General features: G+C 39.1%; 1 protein-coding gene across 18 annotated transcripts in view; it reads left to right on the forward strand.

Annotated features, from left to right (window-relative positions):
• Positions 1-24,487, forward strand: part of ARPP21 (cAMP regulated phosphoprotein 21) — a 191,678-nt gene that overhangs the window by 139,657 nt on the left and 27,534 nt on the right. For all 18 annotated transcript variants that reach the window (XM_017821650.1, XM_017821745.1, XM_017821754.1 and 15 more), the window contains 5 exons: positions 331-561; positions 4,923-5,092; positions 6,632-6,736; positions 9,130-9,393; positions 17,008-17,134. In XM_017821650.1, coding sequence (XP_017677139.1) covers positions 331-561; positions 4,923-5,092; positions 6,632-6,736; positions 9,130-9,393; positions 17,008-17,134 — 897 coding nt within the window. The remainder of the gene's footprint in view (positions 1-330; positions 562-4,922; positions 5,093-6,631; positions 6,737-9,129; positions 9,394-17,007; positions 17,135-24,487) is intronic.

The raw sequence follows: 24,487 nt of genomic DNA on the forward strand, positions 1-24,487 counted from the left end.
TATTTATGAACTCTATGTTTAGTCTTTACACCTTGTGAACTGATACTTTGGCATTATAAATACGTGCTGAGCATTTTGTGTTGTCTTTGGTAAGTCTGTTTACTGGCTGGGAGGAAGCAGGTTTTGTGGGAGGAAAGCGGTTTTTTAAGTTGTAAAAATTACCACTGGATACTGGTCTCAGTAGGGAGTGAAAACCCTACTCCTAGCTGGGCGTGGAGTGATGCATACCTTTGCAGTCTGCAAAGGCTCTCCTCGTGTACATGACCTATTTGATGGGGACTGGGGTCCCTTGTAACCCCCTCTCCTGCTGTGATTGTGTCTCCCTGTTAGGCTCAGAGTCTTCCAGCAGTGCTGGCTCCTCAGGATCACTGTCACGAATACATCAGCCTCTCCAAAGTGCATCTCTTGTCCCTGGGGTAACAGTCAGCTCTACAGGAAGTGTGTCCTACCCTGAGAGTGGGATGAGTGGCCAGGTGGCCCCCAGCAACACCAGCTATATCATTCTTCCACTTGAAGCTGCAGGGATACCGCCTGGCAGTATCCTTCTCAACCCACACACAGGTCAGTATGATTCTCTCCTGCCTGATACTGCCCGTTGGTGCTTCTCATGTCAGCTGGCGAATTACCAAATTTCTTGTTTCTGGACATGTTTTCCTGGGGGCATTTTATGAGCAAATATACATACAAATGGCATTTTGCAAGTTGTCTTTTTCAAATCTGCTGGCAAAGTTAGATTGGCTTTCTGAGGCTATTGTGGCATAGCTGGTGGGAAGTGATACAAAACACACTTGCTTCATCCCAGACAGGATATTCATCATTCAGAAGTCCTAGCACTCCTTGGCTGTGAATCTTCTGAGATACCATTAGCATCAATAAAGACAGATGCTTTTCTATATTGAGCATGCTGAGATACAGTGCAATCGAAATACATCGTCAAATGTCAGCAGAATTTCAAAAAGCTTAAAGACTGCATTTGAATTTGCACTTCAGAATTAATCTTGTTATGTGAGCTGCATGATTAGCAATTGTATTTAAATTGTGAGTTTTGTGATAAGACAAAGCTGTAACTGTTCAATTCCTGGTAGTTAGCAGCACCACAGTGCACAAACAAGGTGCTTGCAGGCACCCAAGTGCTGTGGATGCTTTGGAAACTGCTCAGTTTGAACTTGAGTGTTTGCTGAAAGTTTAAGGCAATTTCTTAACTGCCTTGGTCTAGATGAAGTCCAGGTTATATTACACTATTACTCCCCACAGTATTGTACTGTCAGTATTAAAAAGGTTCGGGGAGTTTGAGACTGTGATGTTTTTTCAGTGATTTGAACCATTTCAGTGACCATGACTAGCTGTGCTGTCAACCTTAGCTGAGTTATGCTAGGTTTAAAGCAACAAAGCCTATGGTGAAATGTATCTTCCATTATATGAGAACTGAGGATTGAACTCAAAAATATTTTTTCAAAGTCCTTGATAGAGCATCCAGGAGCTTTTTCTTTGGGGATTTTTGTTTATTACTAGTATTTTATGTGTATTACATCTCTGTGTTTCAGTATTTCAGTGCAAATACCTAAAGCTTATTTGTGAGTCCACTACTATGAATACTTTGTTTCGGTCATAGTTTGGTCAAGAAAGTTGCAGCATTTAAGAAAAACACAGCTTTGGTAAACTATTGAGCCAATCTTTCCACAGATACTTAGAGATAGTAGTATCTGGGGCTGATCAATGTATATCAGCATATTTAAAATCAGGGAGCATTTCTTGTTTAGATTGAAATGTGAGAAGTTCTTTCCGGAGAGGTGACTTAGTAACTTGCACAGACCTTTCACTTTTCTGAAGCCTTTACTATTTAAGTGTACTTTTTTCCAAGCTATTGCATTATTGACATGAGAGCCTGATACTGTTGGCAAGAAAAAAATCTGTCAGTATGTTCATCTGCTCATTTCTGTTGTTCCCATAGTTTTCAGTTCTGTCTGCAACACTGAAATTTCTTGGTCAATACAGAAGACAGCATTTTGTGTGCTATGGGGTCCACTTCCATGCAAAACTCAGCAGGCCTAGACAGGAGTCATCCATAATTCAGGTGACAGGACTGAGAAACAAATGAAAGGAATTGCTGCTGCTTGGAGATTGTGCTTGTTCCTGGCCATGGTAAGGACAGAGACTGGAGGTCACCACACTTGAGAGCCGGAAGAGCAGTTTAAGAGGAACATCTTAAATTGACAAAATTGACATCCTGCGTCTGTTTTGTCAGTTTAGCAATTTGCAGCAGCTAGTTCATATTTTTCCCTGGTACCCGGGGAGTCTTTTTTTCTGCTGTCAGTATAATGCCTTTCAGTACTGTCACTAGACCAGAGCACCTCATCTTCCTTCTGAGTGTGCCTCGTTGTCTGCAGAGACATCACTGGGAGCCCCATATGTGTTAAGGGAGCAAGTATTTTTACGTGTATCTGATTTCGTGTTTCTTTCAAACCCTCTGTTTTATTTCTGTGGCTCCCTTGTAAATATATACATAATAAAGAAAATGGAAGGAGGAGATTCTTTAAAAGCCTAAAATTCTTGTCTCACGCTTCTAGCTTCATCATGCTGCCTGTGCTGGAAGATGCTACACTTTAGCATCTACTGTATTTTTTACATGCAGCAAAATACATACTGCAAATTTATCACTCTTTGGGCTCAGAATCTTTGCATCTCATTAGTGTAACATTACAAAAGGAGCTCCATAGGGAGGAGATTTAGATTGCTAGATGCTGTGATCAACTATTAAAGTGATGGATGCTGTCAGAAACATAGATGAAGAGAAGACAGTTTAAAGAAAAGGAAAAAGGAGCTTTGTTTCCTGTAATGAATAGATTTTCTTTCCCTATGTAACGCCATTGTTTAGCTCTTTCTTTTCCTCTTGCAGAGTGGCTACTTCCAGAATTTTTCTCTCTTTTGATCATAACGCTGTGTCCTTTAAAGATCTTTACTTCCTTTCACACTACATAGTCACTGACTGTGCAAGCCTCTAATGGCATCCACAGCTGTTGTCAATATCTTCTTGCTCTGATTATACCTCTCTGCTCCTTCTCAGGTGTTGGCAGTCCACACTTTCTTTTCCATATCTGCAGTTTCCTTTACTTCCTCTCCTCTGCTTTACTGTTCTCCTTCCTCAGATAGACCAGCTTCTTACTTGCTTTGGCAAAGAACCATTTATGTGGTTGTGCTCTTTTGCACTCCATTTCACCTGCTTCTGTTTTACCCTTTAAAGGATTCCTTTTGACGCGTTCTGACTTAATCCCTTTGACAACTTAAGAGCATTTATGTTTCATTCTTACTCTTCTAAATGACATCGCAATCTTTGGTCTTCTATCAGGGCCACAGTTCATAACTTACAAATGTCTTCCCTGTTACCATCTGATCTCTCCTTTTCATTTCTTATTTCAAGATTTCTTCATGAAAAGTCTTTTTCTTTTCATCTTTAAAAGAATTGCTGGGACTTTTTCAATTATGTCATTGAAATGCTCTTTATTGGCTTCCCTTGAGTATCTGACACAGGCTTTGGGTGGCTGTTATCCCACTCAGTCTTCTAAAGTGCTTCTGGAGCCTTAGATTCCCAAATCTTGGTAGTCCATGCCATAGTCACCCAGTGTGTTCACAGCAAGATTCAGGAAAACAGTGGACAGAACTGTCTTGTGCTTCTCTTCCACTCAGTCATGACCTTTCTCGTCATGAGTGTGATGTCGAGTTGGTCCAGGAAGTGTTGATGCTCTAGAGAAAAAGTAAGGTTCTTTAGCCAGTGCTCCTGAGGCATTTCTGACTGTGATTCATAAGAGGGGGAAACTGAAAGTCTGAGGAGTAGATAGAACAGGTAGAGATGCTTTGTAGTATACAAATCAGAAGTTCATTGTTTCACTCTAGCTCTAAGTCACCGAATTGCTCCAGATCTCCCTTTTCATCTCAGATATTCATACTTTGGTTACTGACTTTAATGGTTATGGTATCATTGCTAAAATTTTTCTCATGGAAACATTTGTAATTCCTTTGATTTACGGATTTACGATAGAAGTGAAAAGAGAACTGAGGTCATGGAAAACATTTTTCATACAGAAAAACACCATTTATTTTTTGTTTGCGAGACAGTGACTTGGGTAAACTTTTTTATTATTTCAAACAAACATTGGTTTTGCAAGGTTATTTCCCCCACCTAAAATATCTGAAGTGAAATGAGTTCAACAATTTAGTAGAGCTTTGGACAGAATTTTTCTTGTATATAAGAGATTTTTAAATACATCTTAAGTGTTGCTTCCTTGAATACTTGAGTGCTGGCTCCTGTAATTACATAGGGCAAAGCTCTCAAAAGTACATTACTGTGTTATTGGAATGTGTAAATAAATAAGGAACAGGGGGTGTTTGGTTTTCTTTTTGTTTCCTACAAACTATAGTGTGTCAGAAGTAGTTGTGTACATTTGACTGCTATTGTGTCAGAGTAAAATGTAACTGAATATTCCCTATGTTAAGTGTTTGCTCCAAAGTTCAATTTTAATGTTAATTGATTTATCATTGAATGACTTCAAGTAACAAGAGCATATGAATCATCTTATAGCCATGGTAACTTTCCACCCATTCCTTGAAAAATCATCCTTCCAAAACAAATACCTGCTGTCTNTGAATCATCTTATAGCCATGGTAACTTTCCACCCATTCCTTGAAAAATCATCCTTCCAAAACAAATACCTGCTGTCTGTCTTGCCTGGAAAAAAAAAAAAAAGAAAAAAAAAAAAAGATGGCTGATACTGTAATTACTGCAATGAGGCATTCAGTGTGATGAACACTTTACTGTTGTAGCAGGTCAGCTAAAGAGTGATCAGTTAAAGCATGACTGTATCCTTTCATACAGGAAACGGTATATTCTTTAAAATGTTTAGCAAATGCAGAGTGTCTTGTTTCAGGTCAACCGTTTGTAAATCCTGATGGGACACCGGCAATATACAATCCTCCCAGTGGCCAGCAGACGATGAGGAGCCAGATGGTGGGACAGTCTCAGCAGCAGCCTTCATCTCAGCAGCCTCAGCAGGTTCAACAGCCACAGCAACAAATGGCAAGTCACCTTGTCACACAGGTAGGTGTGGTGGCCATTGGAAAAAAGAAGGAGCTCTCAGGGATATGAAGAATGACCTAAAGGGTAGGAGGTAGGAATGCAGCTAGACAAAAATATCAGGAAGTGCTTTTCAACATGCATGAAAGAGATAGAGAAGATTACTTTTTCAGTTGTATGTAAAGGATGATTTTATTTTCAAAAGTACTGTTAAACAAGTTGGTGTATGTCTACATAAGGTTATTTTGCAAAATTCACCCATAAGTGGAAGCTGAAGCATTCATTCCCAAAGTAGTGCAGCCTGTAATTTTCTCCAAAGAGTGACCTTTCTCTGTCCCTTTTGACAGCAGTGGGTTTGAGTCTAAGAATCAAGTACAATGAAGGGCTCTACAAACTCTTTCATGTCCTGTTGTATTGGGCCCAATCTATGGGTAACCCGCTCTCCAAGCACCTCTGCCCCAGCTTGGTGGTTTTCTGCCTGCACCCCATTTTCTTGCCCATTACCCTGCTCTGAGCTAAAAATTCTGGAGCTGTAGCAGGAGAGGGGAAGAGCAGACTGATTTGAGCACAGTGCCATGGTGTGTCAGCTCTCTGGTCCCTGGGCTGGCTGTGGCATGTGGCCAGGTGTAGCCAAGCATGGGCAGCAAGGTTTGGATCTGGTTCAAACTTAATTTTGTGGATTGCATGCCTCTCTCCCCGAGCAGAGCAGACAGAGGGAACCACTCAAGCAAGAATCCTATATTATGTTTAGTCACAGAGCAGCCAAGATCTACTGCAGTTCTTGTGCGGCTTTATAATTTGGCACAGTTTCATCCCAGGTTACCCAGAAATACAATGTTTAAATTCAGTGAAGTTGCTTTGATTTTACTGGATTTGGACTTACATGGTTATGGCTCTTATTTCTTGATCTGGTCCTCACAGTTTTAGAAGACGGGGGTAGTACCAAACGTGTGTACGAAGTTATATGGGAGGTTAAAATGAAAGGAATACTAAAGCTATTCCAAGGTAATAGTGCTGTGGAAAATTGTTTTTTCACTTAGATAAACATCTGCTCAAAGCTGATGGCCTGTCTGTTGGTAATTCACAGCCTGTTCTTCCTAATTTTTTTAAAAACTCCTTTGTTCTGACAAAGCAGCTTTACAATCATTATTCCTTTGCCTATGAAACACTCAGAGTTAAATCAGTCACTAACAGCAAAATTCAAATACGTAGTTATACTGCACTGCTCTTCCATTTTTATCTCTGTAAATGAAATGTAGAATCATAATTTCGCTTTGGCTCACATTAGTAATAAGAAGATACAGCTTGGCTTTATTTAATCCAACATCCATCAAATATGTGAAAAGAGGCAGAAATATCTGTAATAAAGAATTGTTTGATATAAGGCTAAAATGAAGTCTAAAATTGCAGTACCTGACCTGTTGTACTTGGGCTGGTGATGAGTCACCTGTATTTTCAGAGCTGTGATTGATACCTTTGTTCTCAATAACAAAGGTGGTGGTGGTGGTGGTTATCTCTCTCTAAATGGTTGAATTTATGTCTTTCACTGTGTTTATTTTGCAGCCTGTTCAGACAATGCAGCCATCTTCTCAATCAGTCCAATATCCAGCAGTTTCTTATCCTCCCCAGCATCTCCTGCCAGTCTCTCCAACGCAGCAGTTTTCTGTGGTACTAAAGATTTTCTTTTTTCTTTCCTTGAAGCTGGGGATGTGAGCATGACTATGCCCAGGAGCCTCTGGGGAGCACTGCAAGGATGGGTGTCCCACATGAGAACTCTATCTAAATAAATACCCATTTGCCTTAATGCTTTTGGTACTGACAAGCATTTTGTAAGAACATTTCCACTGATTCTGGTTAGCTAACCTGAAGGATGTTGCTAGGAGCAGGACACTCTACATGGTGAGCAGAACCTCCAGAAAAATATTTTGTTGTGCCTGTGATAAGAACTTATATCTTGTCACTTAATGTTAAGGGATCTTAAATTGCTAACTCCAGTAGTTGAGATTTAGGTTATCTCTCTTTTATGTCCACAAAGACTGGAGAAGAGACCTCTAGAAATCATTATTTTTTATTTAATATTATTTTATCTGTATACTAAATCCCTTGCCTGGATTTATTCCCTGATGATACCAGAGCACTTGGGAAAGAGGGTAGCAGTGAACCAGCTGCAGAAGGTGTGGTACGCTGTACAGCATGACAACGCACCAATGGACATGTATAATTAAAATAAATAGAGTGCTCTTCTAGAGTCTGATTCTGGCTTGGTGCTTACAGGGCCAAGATTATACTGTTCTAAAATGAAGCTGACATTTTAAGAGGCACTACAAAATTTTTTTCTGTTGTTTTTCTCTCTTGCTCTAGTAATCTTGTTTATGACTTTTTTTTTTTTTTTCCCCAAGGTAGAGCTGTCATGTAGTTATAATAAGAGATAGAAACAAAGCTGAGTGGATCCTTGCAGATAAAATAGTGTTATTAGTGCCTGGTAGATGAGTGGTACCATTTAAAGGACAATAAAAATTATTCCGTGCTGAACAAAAGTTGCATATCTCACTGCTATTTCTCTTGAAAAGTGTGTTGCAGGAATATCAGGTTGTTCTAGTGTGTGGTGGGTTTGTAGTCATAAGAAGGCTGATATTTTTATTGGCTAATTTAATAGTGCAACTTCACCTGAATTAATGTCTTCAATGTACATTACATTATATAAACACTGGATAAATTATCTTGTTTTGAAGCTCTTGTTCTTTATTGGGCAAATCCAAAGCCATTCCTGGCTCAATGAAGTTTCTTGTAGAATCTGTTTGCAGTCATTTGCCATTCAGATAACAAATAATCTAGGTTTTTAAAGGAACACCTTCCGACAGACAACTTATGTGCCTGAATATGAATGTAGAATGATAGTAAAGTTAATAGCATTACTTCCATATACCACCTGATGATCTGTCAGGAGTGTTTAAAGTGTTGATCCGTGGTATCTGCTCTCAAGAGTTGGGAGGGTGAGTCTGTGCAGTCTCTATCAATGCTTTCCACAAGCAACCTTTTTTTTCTTTTTACATATTTTGAAGTTTCCTGACAATAATTGCTTTGTGCTGGATGGTTTTGGAGAATGAACATCACCAGGCTGCAAACAAAACTGGAGTCTCCTTTTAAAAGATAATATGAATGTTCTAAGCAAAACACATTTTTATAATGCTTATTTCCTATCTGTAATCTGAATATTAGCATACAATAGAGTTTTATGTTGAGTATTTAAAAGTCTTATGATATGGGCATAAACGAAGATGCCTAGAACCACATTCGTAAATCTTTGACCTTCACAGAATAAACTTGAGATCACTTAATAGTATGACTCTTTTTGCAAGACTGAACAGATTCTGTCCAGAATGCCTGTGTTATTACCAGCATGTAATGAAACTTAGGTCCATTGACTTTATTTGATACGTTCATCCTACCATAGATTCTTTTTTCCCCCTCCAGTCAAATAAAGTACTCATTTCTTTCCAATGCAGAATAAAAAGCCTTGAAATAGCAACATAAGGCTTAGCTTTTTTTTATCTTCTCTGTGTTTGCAACCTTGGATTTTCAAAACAGTCCAAAAAGGGAAAGGTCTGCACCTGAATCCTACTGAATTCCTCTTAGGATCAATTTGAAACACAGGTGAAATTACCAGCATGTGCTTGGCTGACAAATTCTGTGTTTGGGGATAGAGGTATTCTTAATGTTATTTTCATGCCCTTTATATTGAAAATGTCTTCTTTTGAACACTGTAAAGTTCACTTGTCATTTTGGAAAAGAAGGTGAGGGGGGCAAGGTAAGAGCCAAAATTGGCTTTTGTGCCAAATAATGCCATTCACCTTGCAGTCTAGAAATATTTGTCAAAGCATTTATAGTGATTTTGATTTTAATTGCCTCCATTTTTGTAGACATCCATGCAAAGTTTGGCATGGATTTGAGCTGAGCAATTCCTTTTCCCCTCATGCTCTGAACCTATTTTGTTTTGCTAATTTGTGTGTCTACTGCAGACATCATGTCTACATCATTTTCTACTGCCTTTTGCCCTGCAGCGAGATGACATGACAGCACAGTTTAACCAGATGAGCTTAAGTCGTCAATCATCAGGAGACAACCCTGAATCGCCTTCTGGTCCTGTCTACCCATCGCCTCTCTTGCAGCAGCCTGCCCAGCAGACGAGTTACATTATGGCTTCCCCAAGTCAACAGCTTCCCCCGGGAAGCTTTACAGGTTCAGGTCCACCAGTATCCCAGCAAGTGCTGCAGCCGCCACCACCACCCCAAGGCTTTGTGCAACAACCGCCACCACCTGCTCAGGTAGGCAAAACCTTCCCTACCAGTTTAGCATGGAGCTCTTTGTAACATCAGAAAGAGAACATAAAAATTCGAGATTTCCCCCCCACACACCCTGATAAGAGCTTAGCAGATTTTTAGGCAGCAGCAAACTTGCAAAGCGTCTATCATTTCCTGGATTTCATTAATCCCTTCCTTATCCTCAAAACATTTTCTGAACATATGTTTGTACTCCAGGACACATCTGCACATGAATATGAAGGAGGAGGGTGAGTAAATATCCATGGTCCTTTTTCTCTGTATATATACCAAAAGAGCAACATGCACATCAGCCCAGGTAGTCATTAATCATATTTAATTGACTTGAACATGTGAGATGTCACAGATCAGTAATTTTAACTGTCTTCCTGAAGACTGATTATGTTTTACTGTTCACTACCAAACATCTCTGCTTGTCTCCTGGGTACCTTTACAGAATATTGAAAGTGATTACTGTCAAGAAGTAAAATGCACAGATGACTTTCTGGCCAATTTTCAAGGCATACACATTAAAAAGACAGATTTCTTTATCCAATTATAGATAACTTCGTTTAAACTCTACTTTAAATGGCATTAATAGTATTTCTTCTGTTTTCATTTTGTCCTTTGGAAGAAAATATATAAAAATAAAGTACAAAACTTCACCATTTCTTTTAATGTAAATGTATTATAAACCCTGCTAGTTTGGGGGTTTTTTTCTTTGTTTACTGCTGCTTACTGAAAATCTCCATTTGTGTTTGTTAATGGAATTCTGTATTGCCACAGGAATGAAGAATTTTCATTGTTACAATGTTTTAAGTGGCCTAAAGATCTAGTTAATTAGATCACTAATTATTAATAAAAGAAATCTGAGGACTACTGGATGCTGACATCCCATAGAGGACATACATAGTTTCTGTGGTTAGGAAATATGTGGCTGTTTTTTCTCAGAGAAGGCTTGCCAAGAACATGTTTTAAGGGGCTGAAGTTCAATATAATGTGATTTTTTAAAAAAATGAAAATATTACTAGAAAAGATATTTCATAGTTTGCCAAATGTAGTGGGTTTTTTTTTAATTCAGAAAAGAAAAAATGAACTAAAGGGCAGAATTCCCTGGTGTATCTGTCTCTCCACCTAGATTGTGCTCCCTAAGTGAGTAAGTAGAGGCTTTCCAAGCTTCAGTCCTCACGTACAGCCCCCAGGTACTCTTAGTGTTTTCGAACATCGTTTAATCAAACCTCACGACACTTCTAGTGAAGCAGATAAATGCAAGCACCTCCATTTTACGGGTTGTCTCCGCAGCAGGCAAAGTGATGTGTTTCCCAGCTCTGCTAGCCGAGGTTTGCCAGAAATTGTGGGGGCTGCAGCATCGTGCTGCCTGCCATGATAGGGGACCCCAGACCGCCTCCTTACTCCTGTGGGTGAGACCAGGTGTGCGGCTCTCCCTGGGATCTCTGCTAGACCCCATCTCAGTTGACTCTGTATGGACTGCTTTGGCAGGTTTGCCCACAGCTCCTGCCTCCCTGTGGCTGAGCCTTGGTGTGTGAGCCTTGGATTTCACCCTCGCATGTGCCGCAGGGTGCAGGGATTTTACTCAGTATGGTGTAGTGTTCCTTGAGGAAGCTGTTTTCCCTCATTAATACTTGCTTTGGCGCTACTTAGAGTTAGGTTAACTTCTTCAGTGATGAGGAGGTGCCTTTTCATGTACAGGCTGCAGTAGGACTGGTACAGTACTGGTGTGTCTAATGGCCACTGTGTCTCTGACTGTAACCCAAATACGGTACTTATGGGTACTTTCCTCCTGTGCAGTCACAAAGTGGAAAGTTACTGAGAGCAGAAAAAATATCTTTGTAACAACTCCAGTTATTTCACTGGGGAATGATTTGTCCTTGGGGTATGTAGAAAGGTGAGAAATTCAGCACTGTCATCTTCCTCTGCATCTGCGAACACCATTTATCTCCAGCTTGTTGCTCTTCCAAACAGTCCTTGTCAGATACCTGTGGAAAAGGGGATGGCAGGGTTTAGTCCCTGCTACCTGTGTCCCTGTCCTGTGAAAGCACAGTGGCCTTGGTCTGCCAGTGGCAGAAGAAGGCAGCCACTCTGCATCCGCTTGCACGGAGGGGAAATTCTGAATCGACATTTCAAGTTTTAATTCATTCACTTCAGTCCTAGAATGTGGCACAGTGGTTTGGATACTAATTGTAGCATACTAATGTATGGAAAATAGAGGATGCCTCTTATAAAAAAGATGAATGAATCCTTGGGAAATAGTAGTTCTTCTGCCCTGAGAGCTCAGCTTTCTGTGCAGGTGGACTCCTTGTCTTGCCTGTGGCACAACTTCACTGTGGCAGTGGCTATTGTCAGTCTGAATCAGCTGTTGTTACTCTTTGGGGCTTAGATGCAATAGTAAGTCTGCTCTCAGACACCAAGGCAGGTGGTCTGAGGCAGGCTTAAAAAAAAAGGTGCAATAAAGATGGTAATGGAAGCAAAACATTACGTGATACATTAATCAATGCAATGCAATCAATGTAAAAGCACTTTTATATCTTAAATGTTGCTATTGAATTTATACCAGTGAAAAAGAGGCATGACTAATGACTAATTAGTTCCTGTAAATGCACTGCTGATAAGGCTGGCTGTGATGCTCTGTATGCTGTTGGAAAATAGCAGTGAAAACTTGGGTGGAGGTCCTATGAGTGTGATCATTTTCTTTGGCAGCTGAAACGAGGAGAAAGAAATGCTCTCCAAGTCTACAAACACAGTAGTACTACATTTAAATTATTATCTAATCTGTTAAAGTTCAGTTTAATGTGGCTCTACAGCTACTCTCCAAGATTCTTTTTCCCAGTCTGTATCAATGTAGAGACAGACTGGATTTGAAATGACATGCCTAAGAAGAGGTGAGAGGACCCCTTATGTTTCTTTTGCTTCTTCTTTCATCACAACTATTCCCTAGCTTGACAACAGTCACGACTTAGGAACCTGAAAATAAGAATCTATCTTTTTTCAGCCAATAGAGAGAAAAAACAAAACAAATCACACCAAAAAACCAAAACCCTGCATTTGCTGAAAGGGACTTTTAGCAGCAAATGACTGTTTGCTTTATATCACGAATTTCAAATGTACATCTTTACTTCCTCTATTTTTGTTTTTCTTCTCTTTCTGATGTTTCTTCTATAGTGCTTATGGGACCAGACACTTTAGCAAGGGTCCGCATTCTGTTTTGCAGTACTCTATCAATGGTGCTTGTCTTTGCCTCTGCAAATGAAGAAATGGAAAAAATGAGAGTATTGTACCAATGGGAAATGATATCCTCCCTTAAAAGTTATTTTCACCTCTGTCTTATTCTTTGGCAAAATGATGTCCAAAAGTGAGATGGCATGAATTCTTGGAGAGGCCTGGAGAGGCCTCAACACATGTTGAGGGATTTTTCACCTGGATTAATTTTATGTCATCATTAATTTTAGCTGTCTCTTTGCAGAAACCCCTCCTGAAGAGTCTATAGCTACCCTAAGACAAAATCTTTATTCATAGCATGTCTCCTCTATGAAACTTGTTATGAAGAAAGTTGGGGAGTCACTGCAAATGAACAGGTCTTTCCTTGATGATCTCAGAAAATTATTTTTTGTCACTGTTATTGTAAGTATTGGCAGGGGGGGAGGAGAAAAAAACCCTTGAAGAATGACTGATCCCAGTCAGTTAGATGCTAGGAAGAAATGGTACCTCAAAGTGTCCATGCATCAGTGTGGTTTCTCTTGCCTTCTTCACTCCCATTTATGTAACTGTAGCTGTTGCAATAGCAATAATATCAGCATCATTAATCATCTGGATGAAGGTGTTAATCCAAGCCTTACTGGATATCAGCAATTTTAAGAGAAGGTGGAATACCTGTCTGATGACTGAATCAAGATGTAAGTCAGTAGGGAGGTAGTTTATGAAAGTAAAATTATCCTGAGAGGTTTCTGGAGTCCTGATCCTACCATGGGAAAATATACCAGTGAATTTCAGGGGTGCTGCTAGAGAGCAGTCCAGGAGACACCCAGCCTCATAATGGGTTTCAAACTGTATGTAGACAGAACAGAATGGAAAGCCAGTGCTGTATGGAGTCTCTGCATGTCATCTATAAACAAAGCACATTAGAAGCAGGAAAAAGTAATGTCTGTCCGTGCCATTTCTTGAGTGTCTCTTAAGTGACGTGCCCAGTCCTGTTTAAACTTAAGTTAAGTAAAGTACTGACTAGGAGAGAAAAAGGAGAACTCGGTGGAATGATCAGCCTATATACAAGGAAGGTATTCACCTTCAAAATAAGAATATCCAAGGAATTGGATATTTAACTCTTTCCATGATAATTATTAAAAAGGAGGGATTTTTCACAGTGTCAAGGATTAAGATCAAGAAACTATGCTTTTAAACTAAAGAAGGTAGCATTTACTTAGGCTGTGCTCTTAGAAGCACTTTTTTTTTTTGTAATTTAATTTTGTTTTTAGGATAACCATATATCTATCTTGGCATGCTTGTTAATGCCATGGAAACTTTCTGGTTCTGTAAAGGAAGTACGTTTTGCAAGCAAAAGGTCCAAGGTTAGATTGTGCATTTCACGTGGGAAAGCAATTCAGATATAATTTGTCATGTCAGTAGCCCGCTACAGAAATGTAATTTTTTTTTGTTGAAGAGCACATAAGTAAAGGTGTTAGTAACACTGATGTAATGAGAAACTAAAAAAATTCAAGAGGATCATAGTAGATGATGTAAGTGATACATGTTATCACTGATCCCTCTAATTCCACTGTTCACTAAAGTAGAATCAGAAAGGATAAATAACATGTTTCAACTACTGACATAGAGATGTACTCAAGATAAATGAAAATGGATCCTTCCAAGCCCCTCAAGCACAAAAGACCTATTTTAGACCATATCTATATTTTATACCAAGCCCTTCTTTTAATGTCTAAGTTCTTTAAAAAACCAAAACCAAACCAAACAAAAAATCCCCCACAAGCAACAACAACAGCAAAAACCCCAAACCAAAAAAACAAAATCCACCCCACAATAATGTATCAAAACCCAGACCTCTTTTTTGCAAGTCATGTGTGCATGATTACTGGCAAATCATCCATTAATCTTTATAAATGAAATAATTTTTTTTTACCCTTCTACTACTTACATTTTTCATGCTGCTAGATTGCACTCTAATAAGCTTCTAAGTGGGTTATATAACAAATGTATTCCAATGAACTGAGAAAATGAGAGAAAGGGAGAAAGCCATTTGACTAACTCTGAGGTGTTATCTGTGGGGTAAAATATTTGGTTTTGCGCTCAGCATGTTCAGCTATAAACCCCACTTCACAACCTATGTTCTTCAATATTTTAAAGTTAATACCTACAGAATCATTCCCCAAGAGATAATTCTCGTTGTTCTCAAATGCTCTTGTATTTTCAAATATCTGGGGGCTTGTCTGCACAAGGAAAGTGAGGAAGCTGAGGGTAAATCAAATAAATTTAAATCCTTTAAGTGAGATTAAGATGCTGGCAGGAAAAGTGAGAGTATTTCCATGGGGGTTTAATATTCTTTAGTTTGTAGAATAGAAAATAAAGAATGTTTGAAAGAATGTCTATTCTGTTCCCCTGCTCCGAGGAAGGATTAACTATTTGCATTGATTTGACTTAGAGCGAGTCTTCTCATTTCTTTCAAGTCTACTGTGGTAAAGTGTTACTGAAAACAATCATCTCTCCACAAGATGAGTTTATCACACGAAACTCTCCTGATCCACAATTTACACTGCTATGATGTTTAGAGAATGATTTTGCACCTTAAATGTCTGGGTCCACTTTACTGTCCCTTGTGACTTTATTTTACAGAGAAGCAAATTCATAATGGTGTTGTCCATTCTACAAAGGCATTTTGTTTTTGTTACTTTAGTCGCTAACAAAACAAATTACTTGAGTGGAGGCTGTAGCCATTAGGTGTCGCTTGGTATTGTCTAGAGAGAGGATAGCTTACAACGTTTTCTGATCGAAACCTTGTTTTTCTCATACTTGTCTGAATCTGATATTAGCAAAGTGAGGAAAAAAAAAATTCAATTGGTTGAAGAAAAAACCAGCAGACCTTGAAGAAGGAATGGTTATTCAACCACTTGATTGACAGATGCTGTTGACTGTCAGTTGGTCTAGGGGGTTAACTTTACCAACACCACCAAGTTCAGCTCAGTTAATCCTAATACTTTTCCTACCACAGTTACCCATTTAGTAGTCTTCTACTTGCCCAAGTAGCCATCCACAGCCTCTTCTTGCCTAGTCTTTTGTGTCTATGCCTTTTTTTCTCATCTGAGATTGTAAAATTTCCGAGGAAAATTTCTAATCTCTCTTATGAGAGGATGTAGGTACCTTTACTTTGCTAACACTTTATGGGTGATCAAGTTGAATGAACTGTTTCAGGAACATTTCTTCCATGCAAATAGAAGTGGCAAAAGTAGTTCTTGGGTTTTTTTATGAAAAAAATAAAAGCATTTGGTATGATTCTTTGCATATGTCTGAGTAGGATAAATGCTATACAAAAGTGAGAAAAAATTTGAATGACTTTATTAAGAAATGCTGACGGTTGTGGCAGAAGTTGCAAGAGAAGCAACATTCTCCTGAGCCTGTTCCCCTCTGCAGTCTATTCATACCGTACACTGCCAAACTCTGTCAGGTGCCCGCAGCATCCCTGGCAGCTGAAAATGAAAAATTTTGAGTGTTTTGAACTTGTGAGGGGTCAGTTGAGAACTTTTTAGCTCAAATGTCTCAGCAACAGCGATATAGCAAGTATAGGAAAAATATTTAGCTTCAGTCACCCTCAAACTTGCGTATTCACCTATGTGATAAAACGATGTAGTACACATTGCTCTTTAATGACAATAATAATAGAAAAAAGAAACCCATCTAGCAGAACTTGCTGATTTAATGCCTACCCTTAGCTCCCGCAAGAAAACAACTTTGTTTTTTGAACTGTAACTGTTTTCACACCAAGCACAAGAGAGGCTTGAGAGGGAAATGTTCATGTAAGGAAGGATGTAGCTGTTATCCAGACATGTGAATTTAATGATTGTTTCCTACAGGTGTTTAGGGCACACACATTCCATCTTGGTCTCCATGTCACTTCTAAATATGTTTACTCTAGGCCATTCTTTGCTTCGAATGGACCATTTTCTCTACAGTTCATTTAATGGTTCAACATGCTGTCTGTATGTGTAATGTTGATACAGAAGGTATTGTTTGCATCCATTTTGCTGCAGCTTTTGATATTGTAGTGTGATAAAAAACTACTGTGGTATTTTTCCTTTGGTATATGCATGTAGCTTTTTATGAATTCTGTCTGATTTTTGTCTTTTTCAATTAAAACTCTGTTTTTTCCTGTTTCTTGAATTATCTGAAAAGAAATGTGGGCACTGATACCCCTTTTCCTAGCAAAGCTGGAAGCAAGCAGTGATTCTTGATGAGAGAGACAATGCAAACCACTTCTCTTGATTCGTGTTAACACTAATATGTTTGACTCGAACTCTTGTTCCTCTTCCAGTTTTGTTTTATTTTATGAATCTTTGATCTTTAGAGTTTACAGTTAGCTGCTGTTCTCTTTCTTTGCAGATGCCAGTGTATTACTACCCATCTGGTCAGTACCCTACCTCAACAACTCAGCAGTACAGACCCATTGCCTCAGTTCAGTACAACGCACAGCGGAGTCAACAGATCCCACAGACTGCACAGCAAGCAGGTATGTACATCTGTTACTCATTTCTTCAGCTGCTTGCAGTGCCTTTGCTGGTGAAATCTACTGGTTGTGTTTTAATTGAACAGTGGAGAGGAAAGCTGGTCACTGTTCTGTTTGAAAATACGATGAAAATTACAAATTAGGAAACGTTTTGCTTGGACATACCAAGCAATGGAAGAGCAGAGATTGCGTTCTCCACCCCTGCTGTCCTCCGTGCAGTGCCATGTCCTCAGTGTCCATGCTCCGTGTGATGGGGCAGAGAGAGGGAACTGGTGTGGGCAGTCACATTGCATGTTCAAGTCAACTGTTGTGGTAGCCCTTCATCGTGGAAACTCCTCAAACGTTTATATGACTCTACATAGCAGACAGGTCTTCAATGATGCAGAAAGGGCCAGTTGTGCTCCACCACCTTCTGCTCTCCCTGAGCGTGAGGAGCGGCAAGATTGTCTGTGTAGTTGGTGCCCGTGGGGACCAGTTTCCCACAGCGACGTGCGGCTGGAACGGGGGCCGTTACACTGTAAGAGAGTGAGTAGCAGGTCTCACAGTGAACCGGTCTCTTTTCCTGCTGTGTCATGTCACTCCAGATGACTCCAGAGTAAGAGGGACATGGGGAAAACTGGGTTGGTGTGTGTCACAGGAGAGCAGGAACTGTGGTATTGAGGGAGTCGCTCTCATTTCAAGGCAATAAACAATTCTGGTGTTGGAGATTTTTTTGAAGTTGTTAAGTGTCTGTTTCTTTATCACATACCTCCCCCTATAGGGTGTCCCAAACAATAACTCCAGGTGTATGGTGGGGGAGGTGAAAGGGAGGGTGTTGCTTTCCCAGTAGGACTTGCAATTACAGACGTACCAGGTAGGACAAAGCATTCACTGTTTGATCTCAGGTTGGCAGAAACCCTTCTGAATGGCAAAGCAGATTCCCTGCAAAGGCACTGATGTGAAAGTCATTTAAGATGCAAGTCAAGAGCCCAGACATGAGATGTGAGCAGGTCATCCAGCCTGTCAACCTGTCTCCATAATGTGACTGCTGGCAATTTTGTTCCACTCTCTCAGGCACTCAGGGAGACAAAGACACAGCAAACACAGCTCTAACTAAGCAATTGATTACTTTTTTTTATGCTGTTCTGTGTTCTAATAAAATTGGTGACATTTTGGTTGGTGTCAGTGGTGACTGACTGTGTCTGCTTTCATATCTTCATGTTATACATTCCTGAGAGAGAAGAGGGTGAAGTATTGCACAAAGGTCATCTGTCTCTTCTAGCTTCTCCTGCCTGACAGTCTGGTATCATATTTATTATCTCTGTATAGTGGGTCTGTGAACCTAAGTGCAAATCAACTTAGGTGACATTAACTGTATCTGCTGTGTTGTTATGAAACCATATTTATCAGTTTAATGCTACATCCATAGCACAGTGGAGATTATGGTAAGTGCAGTCCACAAGAGATGGTCTGAAGCACGTGAGTGATGTTCTGGAGAAGATCCAGCTGTTTGATCTTGAGGAAATCGTATTTTAAAGATATATGGTAGCACAGAAGCTCTTGTATTTGAGTACAGACAATGCAGAGATGCAAATGCTAATTTTGTTTCAGTGTTTACTGCATCGTTTTCCTTACATGTTTGGAAAACATGAGTCAAAGAGTTTGTGTAAAATCTCTAGCGCATCAGTCTTTTCCTGCAGTTCGCTCTTTCAGCTGCCTACTCAGTTGGAAGCATTATTTTTATCTCATGTTTAAAAATGAAAACATTGTGACTACTGTTTAGACTCCCTGCCGTGGTGATGATAATAAGTGTTTAGCTATTCTCAGATCTTGAGACTTGGTTGAGAACAATTCCGCAAACTGGTTCATCCCTTTGGCCTCAGATGCATCCTTTCCCATAGTCATTGTCCGACCATGTGATATATGTGAGAGGATGAAGCTTGCAGTTTCCTACAGATGGTGTAAGGAACGTTCAGATTTGTGTTCAACTGCAGCCATTGGAATTTGGAGAATAAATAGCTTTCCAGTATGTCACAGGACAATTAAAAGTATAGGAAAGCATACGCTATAGATTTCTTGCAGGTGGTGCACTGTGAGCGCTGAGACATCAAAAACCCAAATGATTCAATGATAGTTTCAGATGGTTTCATGCCTGGTATTATCACTGCATCTGCTTTTCTTACCATCAGCCTCCTCACAAACATTCATTTTGTTCCTTATGTGCCTCAGCTCACCTGCAAACTCCTCATCTCTTTTGACTGCTCTTAGATGCCCAGTAGCTGCTTGCTGGGCAAGAGATGGTGTTTCACCATCACAGCAGATTGACTGGTGGCACCTAAATGGCAAGTAGCTTCTGGCTCCTGCTGTAGCCTGTTGTCAGTAGGGCAAGTGAGCTGGGTTGCATCTCTCTTCTTTCAAGACATTGATTTTTACAAACCTGAAGAAATGTCATATCTTTGAAGATTTCATCTCTCCATCAAATGTGATAGAAATTAGAAGATGAACTCAACGGTATTTTGAGGGTTGTTTGAGGAAACCTAGCAGAGTAATCACACCAAAAAATCCTTTTAAATCTTTGTAGAGACTTGTGTATGACCAGCAAATAGCAATCCACAAGCAAGTGTTTCAGAGTGTAGTTTTCCTTCCCACACAGACTTAGCTTTAGATCAGCACGTGAGGAGCCAGGGATAACCAGGGACAGGAAAAAGAAGACATGAAGGACAATAGTGCTGGTGAAATAGAGTTCAGGGCAGGAATATTGAGGATGGGAAGAGTAAACAGATGGAAAGGAGGCAGACAAAAAGATGATTTCTGAAATAGTTTCCCCAAAGACCTCACATCACTTGCTGCTGCTTCAGAGAGAGGACAGCTGTGGTGCAGGCAGGCCCATGAGAGCCCCAGCTGGCTGCCTGTACCTGCCAGCTAGCTCATTTGACAGCATGAGCAAGGAAGCAGCTTCAGCCTGGCAGCTCAGAAAACATTTTACTAAAATAAAAAAAGTTTGCCTTCTTGGAAGAGCTTTTGGAAGCTTCCAAAGCAAAGAGTTCAGATCTCACTTTCCCCACTTTGGGATGCAGAGGTCAAAGTTTGATCTAATGCCAGCAATTTGTTTTCATTTTTGTTAGAAAAGGTCTCTTCAGGAGTGAACCAATATTGATGACTTTTACAGTGAACAGCTAAAGTAAAATGTCAGCAAAGCATCTGTAGTGGCTGAGGGAGCCTTTACTCTCTCGTGGCTCTGGAAGCAGAGCAATATTGAGTTTAAATGGCTCCAGGGCAGAAAAAAAGATGAGCTCACCTAAAATTAGATTAGAGCTCTGGCAACAATAAATCATTGGAGAGAAGGATGAAAACATTTTGTGTGTTTATTTACCTTTTCTATTTTTATTTTTATTTGCTTAAGTGCTGGCTTATATGAGAACCTAAGTGACCCATTTCTGGCAGAAGCCTAGTACAAACAGTGTCATCCATGAAGATTTTATGAAAACCTCTGCCATTTTTGAACTGTGTTCATTTCTCTTCAAGCCAAAATGTGGTACCTGACCATGTGGTGTCATTGTCTGTAAACAGAAGTAGATTTGTTTCACTCAGATGCATGCCATGGTTGCTCTTCTTCATTACGCTTCTTCTGCACCATTCTTGTGTCCAGTCCTGCTCAATGGAAAGTTTTTAAAAATGTTGCCATTAAGTGGGGCCAGGGTTGAGCTGGTGTCTGTCACACACCATGGCATGTGTAGGACATCATAAGTGCATTCTTAAGGTGTGTTCAGGCAGGTATTCTCAAAAACAGTATGCTCATTTTTCAAACATTTAGGTATGTTGCTGTTATTAATTTCTCCACTCTGTAAGAAGTGATACTTGAGATACTGTGAATTCCCCAGTTTTGTAACCTCACAGAAGAGAATATTATTTCTGTATTCGCATGTAGCAGTATTCTGTAAATTGTACATCCTCAGTTTTTCATTCTTCAGTAATTATCTCCATATTGATAGTTTTGAAAGCTTTCAATCCTAGTTATTGTGTTTGAATAGAAAAACAGAGGTGTATTGATGATAAATCCATAATTATTTTTATTTTATCATGATAATAGAAATCAGCAATGTGTTATTTTATATCTGTGTCTCTGTTTTCTTTCATTATAGCAAATGCTGTGCACTTTGAGGATTTTTAATCTCTGAAGTGCTTCAGAAACATGAACTGGATAAATACATGAGTATTACCTTGGGATGTGCAACTGTTCTTACTGCTGTTCACAAATGAACAAGCTGCAACATATTACATGATTTTTTTCCTAGTTTAGTTCATTATTGTAGGTTTGTGTCATGTTCCAGGTAATTTTGGAGGGCAACAAAACTTTTAAGGATAAAATAGTATTTATATTATTAAAATAATATTTATATTATTATTATCTTGTTTGGGCCTAGTTCTAAAAGACTGTTAGCTTGGTTTATCACACCGTTGTAAGGTAAAAGTCTGTGGTGTGTGTTTTGCATCAGCAATGAAGATCATCTTTTGAGGAAATTAAAGCTAAAATCTGTAGTACTCCTATAGTAAATCTTCCAGCCAAAAGTTTACACTGCAATATTTCCAGACAAAAATAAGATGCTATTTAGCATAATTGGTTGTTCTGTAATTCCTGTCATTAATGTAATGATTTTAGGATTTCTCATGCATTCAAGAATCAACAAATGTTGCCATTATAACCTGTTTCGGTGCCCAGATAGCATGAAAAGCTCAGACAGCATAGAAAATCTCTGCTTTTTCCTAAAAGCAATATAGTTGTTTTGTGTACAGTAGGCAAACAAAGTCCTTATGTGACGAAAGTATATATCTGAACACTGCCTGGGTGTAGAATCCTTTCTTAATCAGTATGCATGGATCTTCTCTAAGCAGAAAATGTTTGTCTTGAAGGAAAGGTAATATTTCTGATGGACTACTGTATTATTAGCCTTTACAGCTTACAGTAAGATAAAAGAGGTAATTGTCTCTTTAATGCATCTCAGAAGCAAATTTTAAGTGAAGACAAAATGTACCATAACAGAGTCCACAAATTTGTTTGGGTAGAAATCAGAGTCAAATTGACAATGAAATACTGAATTTTTGCTTAATTTAATCATTTCAGTGTCAGCATAATTCAAGAGTGTCATCTTCAAGTTTCTTTCATCCTCTTTGTCTTCTGAAAGCATTTATCACTATAAACTGATACTCAACGGAAAAAAAATGGGGGAAGGGAAATGTGCAGCACTAAAAAAAAAAAATTGGTTTGTTATCATGGTCATTAGAGAACCTTATAAAGAAAGATTGCTGCTTTCTACCTTCATTAGCAACCTGACAGAAGCTCATGGTCCATGATAGATTTGTTTGCATAATTCCGTCTATAATTTCTCTTCTTCTATAAACATAAACAACTTCAATTTTTAAGTATCTAATTATCTGAAGACACTGTTTCTCTAACAGTAATTGCTTACTGTACTGTTGAAACAGATTTTTACAGAAGGTGTCCATCTGTGTTCAGTGCTGTATTTTTTTCAGCAGATACTGCTCTCCTGGAAAGCATTAAAAGGGAGATGCGTCTCATTTTTACAGAGTCTTGACGGGAATGGGAGGGACAGAGCCCTGCTGGTTTAGATACTTAGGTGTGGTGCTGTGTTCATTAATATTGATGTAAGGCTTTGAAATTTAAAAGAATTTTGAGAAATAGTAGGGCCAAATCAAGAAGGAGTTTTCAGCAATTGCAATAGGACTAAGTTCAAAATTGTGATCTAGAAGCGATCCACACCAATATTATTAGTTTCTGTCCAAGTATTTTTTGTTTAAGTTGCTCAGAAGCTTAAAGTTCTACCTACAAGCACACTTCCATTTAGACAGTGTCTCAGCCCGAGAGCATCTATAAGGCAGAACTCAGCACTTCTACCAGCTGCCTTAGAGACTTGTGATGGCTGTGCCATGAAGATGCCTGTAGCAAACCTAGGAGACTGCTCTTCAGATTTATTTTTTTTCCCTCTAAATCACATCTGGAGAAAAGAAGCCCTCTTTTTGTGTGCATATGTGTGTGTTTGGGGTTTTTTTTCCCATTTAATTTTATGATTTGGTTCCAGCTTTAGGTAGATGCCTCAGTTGAGAGATTTTAAGTCATGTTTGTGCATTTCAGAGGAAATGCTCATTGGGATCTCTGCTGTTCAGGGATGTTCTCTGTCTTTCTTACAGTGCTTTCTTTAAAGGTGTAAAGGAGCTGAGAATTAAGTGTGTGGGGAAAAAAGGACATAAAGCAAGAAACTTGCTTAGTTTTGGTTATATATTCTGTATTCTTTTTTTGCAAGTTTGAGGTCTCACTGTTATAGTCTTTCACCATTGTATATAGTGTATGTTTATGATTAGCTCCAAGACCCATCCATCTCCTCAGTGTTACCTATTAGCTACCCACAGAGAGTTTTCTACCTGAAATTTTGCACTTTGGATTTCATTCCACTACTGCTGGAGGAGGATTCTGTGACTGAATATTGGATTCAAGACTTTTTAAGAAGCTTGCTGGAAGACCCACGACAGGGCCTTAAAAGTTTTTGAATTTCTACTCTTAGAAACATTAAATCCTTTTGTCTCTCTGACATTTAGCAATAGTGCTGCAGCAGTACTGAACCAGCATACAGCTTTACAGAATATCTGTAATTTAAATTAATAGCAGAATTAATACTATCACACTCCCTGCAGCATACTTGATTCTGAAAATTAACAATCAAAATCACTTTTGTCAAAAAGCTTTGTTCTTCCTCAAATGACTTGTTTAATTATTCAGTATTAACACCAAGAGAGAGCAAATATTGAGGGAAGAGAACACTGGTAGGCTCATAAGCCATAAGACTCTTAAGACAGGCACTTATTTGTGGCTTTCTTTCAAGGCTTCTCAAGTTTTGTTCAACTTCTCTAATGCTAATTAAAATCTAAGCGATTTCTGACAGAATTCCAAGGGTTTCACAGTAAAATACAGATTTTTAAAATTTTAGTTTTGTTTTAGAGAATTAATATGTGTTAGTCTCATGTCAGTCAATGCACAGGAACAACAGAGAGAGAAAAAGATTTCTAACAGCATTGTGCAGTGGATAGAACTTCAAAATAGCCTCTGTAAAAATTGCAGAGGCCACACTAAAATGTAGGGAACACTAAGGTATTCAACAATGTCTACAAAGAATCTTTGTATTTCTGTCTTGTCTTTGCCAAAAAGAGTCCTACAACATCTCTATTGGTAATTCAAAGTTGGATCAATGTGTGGTGCTCCTGCTTCTTGTGATGGAATTTTCCAGCACTGAATAATTGAGAGGTTTATATTGTAATCCCAGAGAGCAAAGACAGATTTCATCTTTTCTTTTCTTTTTTTTTTTT

Source organism: Lepidothrix coronata, unplaced genomic scaffold (assembly GCF_001604755.1).
Source record: "Lepidothrix coronata isolate B3197 unplaced genomic scaffold, Lepidothrix_coronata-1.0 Scaffold3, whole genome shotgun sequence".
In the NCBI taxonomy this organism is placed as follows: domain Eukaryota; kingdom Metazoa; phylum Chordata; class Aves; order Passeriformes; family Pipridae; genus Lepidothrix; species Lepidothrix coronata.